Raw genomic sequence first — 10412 nt, forward strand, 5'->3', positions numbered from 1 at the left:
TAAATAAATGTGAAAGGAACGTACAGTTTGGGATATTTATCTGTCACTCGTAACTTAGCCAGTGAAATGAACCAGAACATACCAGATACCAGGTGGTAAATGCTAGTCCACAAGCACTGGTGGCAGCATAATCACTGGTATACCGTATGTACGCTATCAATCAGCACCATTAATAGCACAGATGATACAAGGGGGATGTCCCCATCTTCTGAGATTAGGCAGGTGGCAAAGCGAGAGAGGACCTACTCAGTCATGGCACCAAACTCTCTTTCCAGAGGATTCCTCTGTCCTCTTCTGTTGCCATCTTACGCCACTGGGTGAGGACTTTTTTTTGTTATATTTGGCATTCCCTCAATGATCCCTCTTTCCTTCTGCACCCCTCTGAGACACTTCTAAAACTCCCAGAGAATCCCTTCCAGCATCATTGCCCTGAAGCAGCCAAATCCAAGCCACAAAATCCTGACTCCAAACAACTGAAACCCATCCAAACAGTCACCTATACAAACAATGGTCCCCATTCTCAATACAGAAATAATGGAGGCTCCCGCCCCACACAGCCTTGCACTGGCTGGAACCAAGAACGAAATGGATCTGGAGGCAGCAGAAATGGGAAGGACTCAAATCAAAGTACTAGTTTCAGCAGCCCCCGCCAATCACCAGGGTGCTTCTGACAGTTTCCAGAACTCCAACACAGGGACTAATGTTCAAGCCAAACCATTCACTCATAGACAAGCACATGCCGACTTGGAACCAGGATTAGATGACTTTAGAAACAAGATTTGGTCTCAGCTTCTGAACACAGGGGCAGATATGTCTCAGTTTGATGAACAACCTACATCTGTGCTTGGAACAGCTCTTTTTGATGCACTTGACAATCAGAGGAATGCACCTAAGTCCAAGTCTGTTGCTTCCTTCAGAGAAACTCATTCCCTTCCCCCACATACCAAGGCAGTTGGTACAGTCTGATCATCAAAGTACAAGCGATACCAAAATCAGTTTTGTTGCCATTCTGCCCACCTGTGCATGATATTGGCTCTGCTTTGGCAACTGACAGCCAAGATTGTGGCACAACCAAGTGGGTGGCCTGCAGTGAACCTATTTCTTTCCTCCCTCTGCCTTTCTGCAGTTACAAGGGCCACCAAGGCAGCGAACAACTGAAAATGTACATAAGACTACATTTTAAAACCATTAAAATCAACCCCCAAGGTTATTAAAACAATTTTTAAAAACTGTTAAAAAACCAGAGTCAAAATACATACAAAACATTAAAACTAGAGACTGGAAATTTAAGCTAGGGGTGCCCAAGGTCCATGCTGCTTCCCCAAGGAATCATGGCCAAACTTATGCCTGACAACTGAAGAAGAATGATAGTAAAGCTAGGCGACGGGACTTCTGGGAATATAAAAGCCTGGATACATGGATACAATACTTCCACGTAGTATAGCAAAAAAAGGAGGTATACATCTCATTTCAGTTGGCCTTCCAGAAATCCACCTATTGCCCCAAACTGTGGACTGTTTTAGCAAAAAGAAAAAAGCTTTTATTTTAAATAATACTGCAATTATTGCTATAAATAGTAATCTGAATCTGAAGAAGTTTTGAAATAAGTTATCTAAATCTATTAATGCCACCCACTTGTGCTCTGGATTCCTGTCCTTCCTGATTGCTAAAATTGTGTAAGGACTTTGTCAAGAAGTCATTTATGACCATTGTAAATCAATCACTGACTTAGGGCACCTTCTCTTCAACACCCAAAGAAGCAGTTATCTGTATGTTACTTTAAAAAAAAATTCTCTACAGAATAGTAATGTGGCTGGTTATTACCCACTCCCTAATCTGCCTTTTCTGTGCAAGGTGATTGACAGAGAAGTGGCAGAATGGCTCCAGTCCTTCTTGGATAATTCATCTGTTGTAGATCTGTTGTTGGAACAGAGATGGCACTGGTGACTTTAGTTGATGATCTCCATCTAACAACAGCCATGCCTCTTTGCTGTTCCTTCTGGATAAATCTGCATTTGGTACAGTAAACCATGCTATTTTACTGAGAAATCTAGAGACATAGTAGGTACTCTACTCATTGTACTCTAGCTTGGTTTAAACAATTTTTTACAAACCAGACTCAAAGCATTGCCATTGAAGGCCAGTTATCTTCAACGTGGAATTATCCTGTGGGGTTCCAGAGTGCAATTTTAACCCCCATGGTTTTGACCTGTAAGTAAAGCCTTCAGGAGAAATAATTCATCATTCTGGAATTAGATGCCATCAGTATGCTGGCAACACCCAGCTCTGTAGCTCTCTATCCAAATCTACTAGTGATGTGGTAAAGATTTTGAGGTATTGTCTGTCCACTGTGGTAAATAGCTAAGAGCGAGCAAATTGATACTGATTGTTCACAAGATGGAGGTAATACTAATTAGAAAGACTGAGGTCATGAAGGACATGATGCTTCCTACTTTCAGTTAACTCTTACTGACTGGATTGAGAGCCTAGAGAGGAAAAGAGAAGGCTCATGGCAGGCCACCCACCACCTTGGCTGTCGCTTGCCACAGCAGACACAATACCATGTGCAGGTGAGTGAAACAGCAACAGAACTAGTTTTGGCACTGCCGGTACTTTGAAGTTTGATGATCAGACTGCACCCACTGCCTTGGTGTACCATGGGCAAGCCAACTCTGCTGTGACAGTATTCAGCTAAATGAAATAGAAGACCAGTGGCACCATAAATTCTAACAAAAAAATTAATGAGTATTAATAAGTCACAGCTCACTTCTTCAGATTTGTGGAGATCCTAATTAAGTAGAAAGTTTACAAGACAGGAAGAAGGAGTTAAGGCAGAGAGCAAATTTTGTCATGACTCTTTCAAGTGTAAATTTGTCTGAAATGGGACTAGAAATGTACATCCGAATCCAGCCATCAAACCTCAGAGCGTGAGCATTCTGTGAGTCTGAGACAGAATAGCAGCAGCTTATTGCAAATGGCCAAAGATTACTGCAATCTTAAATAAAACTGAGCATACCTAAAATGCAGGGGTTAGTAAGAAATAACAATAAAAACCAGTTTGATAAAAATGAAGAAAAACAAAGATGAAATTCCTTAGCTCCCAGAACAGAAACAACAGCTATAATAAACATTCAAACCAAGCTACAGCAAGCTGGGGCTTGAGCACAGCTCTAGGTTGAATTTTCATACCCATCAAAGCATACAATGAAACCATGCAGATAACACATGGATCTATACCAGAAAATAATTTTCTCCACCACTGAACTCATATCAAGGCTGTAAGAAATTTGGACTATGGCTCCATATAGAGAGCAGAACAAAACATAATGGAGGAGGTCTTCCAGTTCTAAGGCTCCACTGAGACATAGGTCTAAACATGGCTCTTGGCATACTCTGAAAATGAATAGAAGGAAAAGCAATTCTGAGTTTAAAGAAGGTGAAATTTAAAAGGCAGGGAGCTCCGTTATGGCTCCTTTTAACCAATCCAGACCACAGAACAAATTTGGAGCTGGATGAGACACTCCTGTTAAATGAGGCATCAAAGACTGAATGGTGATGGAAAGTGCTGTCAAGTTGCAGCCATCTTCTGACAATTCTTTAGGGTCTTCAAGACAAGAGATATTCAGAGGTGGTTTGCCATTGCCTGCCTCTGCTTAGCAACCCTGGCCTTCCTTCCCAGTACTAACCAGGGGCAACCTTGTTTTGCTTCTGCGATCTGAAGTGACTGGGCCATTCAGGCCAGGACTCTAAACTGAACACAAAGTCACAAGGTTTAGAGTTATGTGGAGGGAAACCCCAGGAATTAGCTGGTAAGGATGAAGCCCTGATAGTATGCAGCAGGGTAAGGCTTTGCCTTGAGAATTAGCTTGTTGAAGTATTCCTCTCCTTGTTCAAACCACTAATCAAAGCGACATGAATACAAGACCTGACAAAGGGGAGATCAAGCTCAGCCCTCCTCAGGGCCACTGCGGGATGAGACAGAAGTTGCAAATAATAGATAAGAGAGGTTCTTCACAAATGATAAGTTTAAGTGAAAATGTGCATATACAGGTATCCAGTTATAGTCTTGTAAAACGCATTAAGAACAACCAATCCAAATTTCTATAAAGCAGATCTTGTAGAACTATTAAAAATTGTAGTGTATACTATGACTGACTAGCATCTTATAATGGAATGACATTTGGTTCAATACCTGTCTATCAAAACTCTTCTGACCTCCTATGATTTAAACAGTATTATTACAACACTTATATTTTGGGTCAGAACAAAATGTAATCACTTTGTTTCAATCAAAAGCATGAGAAAAAACAGTATTTTTAAAAGCTATCTCCCTACAGGGAGGTAGCTGAGTAGCTGACCAGGCCTGTACTCACTATATACATAGAAACATGCAGTGTCTCCTTCCTTCCTGATCACAGATGTGGCACTTCTTCAGAAGTGTAATGGTACATGCTGTACCTGTTTATTTACATCATGTACAATTCCATTCAGTATGCAAGGCTGAGGTACCAGGACTTGCCCAACAAGGGTGGAGGGTTATCCTTTCAACCTGGAGTTTCCACACCCCCAGCTCCATAGTCAGATGAAGCTGCCTCTTAGTGAGACCAGACCTTGGGCCTATAAACAGTCTAGCAGACTGACAACTGCTGTGCAGGATCTCTGGGCAGTTATCTTTCACTACCTGCTCTTTTCAACTGGAGACTGCACCTAGATACCTTCGACATGCAACTGCTCCCCCACGGTTCCTCCCAACAGAGGATGACATTTGAGTGTTATTCTTTTGGGCACATCTTTTCACGAGGGCAGGAGAGAAGAGAACCCAACCCTACCTGCCCTCTCCCAATTTGTTCCCACTGCACAGGAACCAGGTAGGCAGGGTAGGTATGCCAGCCTCCAGGTGGGACCCGGAGATCCTCTGGAATTACAGACTATAGAAATCAGTTCCCCTGGAGAAAATGGATCCTTTGGAGGGTGGGTTCTAGGGCACTGTCCCTTACTGAGCTCCCTGTCCTTCCCAGGCCCATCCCCAAATCTCCAGCAGTTTCCCAACGCAGATCTGGCAACTCTACCCCCCACCCCACCCCCGCTCTTCCATCCTCTGCCGGTGGGGTGGGGCAAAGCCCGGCATGCCGAGCATGCATTGCTCCAAGAGGCGGAGAGTCTGACAGGAGTCGGTATCCCCTTTCCCTCGCCACCCCCGGAATGCAGAGAGAGGGAGAGAATGGGGGATCCGCCTGGCTGCCTTTCCCTCCCCACCTCCTTCCTCCCCGCGCTGGGTGACTTTGGGCAGGAGGAGCAGACACAAACAGGTTACCTTCGCCCTTGCCCAAGATGCGGCAGCACAGCGTCTGCAGCAGGACGTTGGGGGATTTCTGATCCGGACTCGCCATCGGCGCGAATGGGGCGGGGGGGGAGAAGGGAGAGCGAGGGAGGAATCCTCGCCGACGGCCACCCGGCCCTCCTGCGGGGTGGGCAGCGTCGCGCTTATTTCTCCGAGTCTTCCCGCCCGGCCCGTTAGTTAGGACACCATTTTTAACAGAACCCGCCGAAAAAGGGAGGAGGGTGGGAAAGAAGAAGGGGGGGGAGAGCGGCGGGTTTCAAACACGGCCCCCCATAATGCTCCGCAGCCCGGACAGCGCAACACTGAACACCTTCCCCGGAGCAACAACCGAAATGCAGTGAGACTGTTCCCGACTGCAGCAGAAGAGCCATGATTTTATTTGTCCTGTTTTGCGGACAAATGCATTTCGGAAAAGAACGAGGCTGCCTCGTGTCTTGTAGCAGTCGCTGGCTGCACATCTTTGAAACTGCTGCAGCATGTTTCTGACGGGCTTGGGTATTGATTTTCGGGAATTCAGATTTTTTTTGAGAGAGAGAGAGATGCTTCAGTTTGAGTTACATTTAGAAAGTGCCTTGCCTTGTGGATTTCAGGGAGGAAGTGGCCTGTAACGTTTGGAAGTGTGCAAAGATAATTTTCTGGTCGGAAACTCCCGGTTTTGCAGCCCTTGAAAGCAATACCGGATCTTCCTTCCAAGTTCTGATTGGCCTTCGAACTAACCTGGTATGGCCTAGTTTAGTTCTGATTTTAGTGTTATTCGAATTGTTGGCCGCGGAGTACTAATGCTTGAGCCGCCCAGTCTCCACTCCAGCTGGTGATGCTTAAGAAGAGAAGAAACTAGCCGAACTGAGTTGGTATAAAGAGATACACGTGCAACAAAATTAGATATGACGGACTATACCGTTTGAAACTGCTGGCAGTGGATTGCTCTCTTTTAAAAAAAATTTTGCAAATAATGAAGAGAGGTTCTAGCTCCTGTGTTTATTGTCCAAATTTTTCTAAAAGGTATTTCTGACTTCATGGCCCTCTGACACTGCATTGTATTTCTTGGTGATTATCATACACCCTCAGAAATAAGTACATTTAGAGAATACTGACTCTCCTGGGGAACCTGTCCAAGACTGCTTATAAAATAACACAAACATTAAAAAAACTACAAATTGAAACCCACCATTAAACTACCCTGGCCATAGAATCTTTTTAAAAATCATGGAGAGCCAGTTTGGTGTAGTGGTTAAGTGTGCGGACTCTTATCTGGGAGAACCGGGTTTGATTCCCCACTCCTCCACTTGCACCTGCTGGAATGGCCTTGGGTCAGCCATAGTTCTGGCAGAGGTTGTCCTTGAAAGGACAGCTGCTGTGAGAGCCCTCTCCAGCCCCACCCACCTCACAAGGTGTCTGTTGTGGGGGAGGAAGGTAAAGGAGATTGTGAGCTCTTCAGAGTGGAGGGCAGGATATAAATCCAATATCATCTTCTTCTTGAACAGCTTAAAATGAATTTAACAATTTTAATACTAAAAGCACACAGATCAGACTCAAAGAGTTGTTGTTAGTGATTGGCAACAATTTGGGAGTTGTCTTGTGAGGTTCCACAGGTTGCAGATTTATCCCCCCCCCCCCATGTTATTCAAGGTCATTAAAACCTTAATGAGAAACCATTTGCAGTTTTAGAACTGAATGTGATCTATATGCAGCAGACACCCAACTTTACACCTCTATCCAAATCACCTGGTGATGCAGTAGAGGTCTTATGCCGCTACATGACTGCTGGGTTGAATGGCTGAAAGCAAATAAACTGAGACTGAACCCAGGCAAAGCAGAAGTGATGCCAGATGGGAAGGTGAAAGTCTTGAAGGTCACAGAGCTTGCCACTTTGCTGAGGTTCAGCTGATCCTTTTTGACTCAGTTGAGAGCCTCAGTTGAGAGTTATACTGGACCCAACATTGTTACTGGAGGAACAAGCTGTTGCAGCTGCCAAAAAGAGCGCTTTCTTCCAACTGTGTTTAGCTCAGAAGATGGACCCCTACTTTGACTACATCAATCTGGAAATCTGGATCCATAACCATGGTAACCTCAAGACTAGACTATGCAATGCACTCTACATAGATTTCCCCTTGAAGTTAATTTGGAGACTCCAGTTGGTACAGAATGCTATGGCACAACTTTTATCAGAGCTAGGTGGCACACAGGCATCACTTCCATTCTGCAATCACTTCATTGGCTGCCCATAAGTTACCAGGTCCAATTCAAGGTTTAAGTCACATACAAAGCTGTAAGTCAGTTGAGATTAGATGGCACTTTCCACCACCATCTGGCATGGCTTGGTGATTTTGGTGATTGTCATGATTCACTCACTTTGAAATTAGATATATCTGGTATCAGATAAAGTGAGCTTTGGCTCAAGAAAGCATACATGTTGATCTTTAAAGTACTATGGACTTGAATTTTGTCTGCATTGTTAACACTAGGTGGCAGTGCAGAAACGATGGAAAAACAGCAAGTGAATTTTTAAGTACCTTAAACCAGGGGTGTCAAACATGCAGTTCGGGGGCCGAATCAGGCCCCCGGAGGGCTTCTATCAGGCCCCCAAGCATCTGGCTGTCACCAGCTTCCTTCTCCCTCTCTCTTGCTTCTGTATCAAAGCTTGGTTTGCAAGGCTTGCTCAATTGCACAGGAGCTACACAGCAAAACCTCTTATTTTTTTCTTTTGGTTGAGGCTCTTTCACCCCCACCCCCAGTCCCCTGGGGAAGGAAGGAAAGAGCCAGAGCTTCCTTTGCTCAGTTCTCTGGATCCCATGGGAAAAATATAAAGAAAGCATCCTTAAGACCGAGTGCTAACGTTTTAAGGGTTTGTTTTTTAAAAAAATACATTTCTGTTTGTCTCTGTTCTTTATCAAATTTATATCTCTGCTATCTAATCTTAAATAGGTACACACAAGGCCCAACCCAACATGCCCTGGCCTCTCAAAGTCTCATTTATGTCACATCCAGCCCTCTTTTAACAAATGAGTTCGACACCCCTGCCTTAAACTGAAAAATGTTCATATAACTTGTGCCTAGGTTACAACCTCTCCTCTTGTTTGAATCATACTGATATTGTGGGTTATTCATAATAAAATTGTTTATTCCAACACTCTGAGACTAGGGCAACTGAGCAATGTTAAATGCATTTGTCATATAGTGAAAAGTGGAATGATTTCAGATGCTGAATGACATTAGCAGGCAAATGATAACAGCAGGTGTGATTGGATTAGGTGTGATATGCAGAGGGATAGTAGGCAAGGAGAAAGCATGGAGATTGGTAATGAGACATGAAATCTAGGTCTCAAGTCCAGGTGGACAGTTGCAAGTCTCCAGCTGGCTCCCTATTTGTCTGTGTCAGAGCTTGCCATATTGATCCATGCAACGATTACCTCCAGACTGGACTATTGCAATTTGCTCTATGTAGGGCTACTCTTGAAAATGCTTCAAAAACTGCAGGTCATCCAGAATGCAGCTGCCAGGTTGCTGATCAGAACATCAGACTTCTTTTTAAAGCAAGAGATGGTTTGCCATTGCCTCCCTCTTGCCTAAAAAACAAATCTAGTTTGCCAACTAGTGGTGCATAATGGTAAAAAAACTAGGACTTCAGGCTACCAGACTATCTTAGAATCTCTTGACTATACTACACACAAGGCGATATTATTATTATTATTTATTATTATTCTGCAGCAGTTACACTGGCTACCAATTAGTCTGCAGATCCAATTCAAGGTGTTGGTGTTAACCTTTAAAGCCCCTAATGCAGGGGTGGGGAACCTTTTTTCTGCCAAGGGCCACTTAGAAACTTATAACTTCATTTGTGGGCCAGCAGGAACTAATTAGCATATTAGGCCACACCCCCTGATATTAGCATATCAGGCCCCGCCACCTGGGTTAATCAAGTGGATGTTGAATTGGTGGAAGCTGGCTGCCACCCCCCATCCCTGCCACCCCTCCTTTCCTCCCTTCATGCAGAAACTGCAGCTACTCCCACCAGACTCAAGGCACCCAAATATCCCACCAACCGTCCTTCACAACACCCACCACTCAGACTCCAGAGAGAGAGAGATAAAGGGAGATAAAGAAATGAGAGGGAAGAAATGGAAATAAAGGAAATAAAGAAAGGGGGGGTAAGAAATAGAAATAAAGGGGGAAAATTGCAGGGCGGGGGGAAGAAAAGAAAATAGCAGCCCGGCCCAGAGACCACCACCGGCTGGGTGGGGTGGCCGGCACACAGCCCACAGATAGCCACCGGCTGGGTCAGGAGGCAGGCGTGCAGCCCGGAAATCGCCACTGGATGGGCAGGGAGGCCGGCGCACAGCGATTTCCGGGCCGGGCTGCTATTTTCTTTTCTCCCCCCCCCCACAATTATTTCCCTTTATTTCCATTTCTTACCCCCCCCTTTCTTTATTTCCTTTAATTCCATTTCTTCCCTCTCATTTCTTTATCTCCCCTTTATCTCTCTCTCTCTCTCTGGAGTCTGAGTGGTGGGTGTTGTGAAGGATGGTTGGTGGGGTATTTTGGTGCCTTGAGTCTGGTGGGAGCAGCTGCAGTTTCTGCATGAAGGGAGGGAAGGAGGGGTGGCAGGGATGGGGGGTGGGAGCCAGCTTCCACCAATTCAACTTCCACTTGATTATCCCAGATGGCGGGGCCTGATATGCTAATATCAGGGGGTGTGGCCTAATATGCTAATTAGTTCCTGCTGGCTCACGAATGATAAGTACATTTATCCGGGTCAGGCTGCACGCCAGCGTCCCCACCTAGCCGGCAGCAATCTTCGGGCCAGGCCGTGCGCCAGCCTCCCTGTCCAGCCAGTGGCGATTTCCAGTCTGGTTCAAGACCCTCATACCTATGGGACGTTCAGGGCTGGAGTTCTAGCAGGAGCTCCTTTGCATATTAGGCCACAGCCCACAGATCACCACCGGCTGGGTGGGGAGGCAGGCATACAACCCGGAAATCACCACTGGCTGGCAGGGAGGCTGGCACGCAGCGATCTCCGGGCCGGGCTGCAAACCAGCCTCCCCACCGGCAGCGATCTCTGGGTCAGGCTGCA

At 45.4% G+C, this 10412-nt stretch overlaps 1 protein-coding gene across 1 annotated transcript in view; it reads right to left on the reverse strand.

Moving 5' to 3' along the window:
• Nucleotides 1-5665, reverse strand: part of TUBGCP3 (tubulin gamma complex component 3) — a 48626-nt gene extending 42961 nt beyond the window's left edge. Inside the window, exon 1 of the mRNA XM_060233711.1 lies at nt 5315-5665. Coding sequence (XP_060089694.1) covers nt 5315-5390 — 76 coding nt within the window. The 5' untranslated portion in view covers nt 5391-5665. The remainder of the gene's footprint in view (nt 1-5314) is intronic.
• Nucleotides 5666-10412: the final 4747 nt, after the last annotated feature.

The sequence above is a fragment of the Heteronotia binoei genome, chromosome 3 (assembly GCF_032191835.1).
Source record: "Heteronotia binoei isolate CCM8104 ecotype False Entrance Well chromosome 3, APGP_CSIRO_Hbin_v1, whole genome shotgun sequence".
In the NCBI taxonomy this organism is placed as follows: Eukaryota; Metazoa; Chordata; class Lepidosauria; order Squamata; family Gekkonidae; genus Heteronotia; species Heteronotia binoei.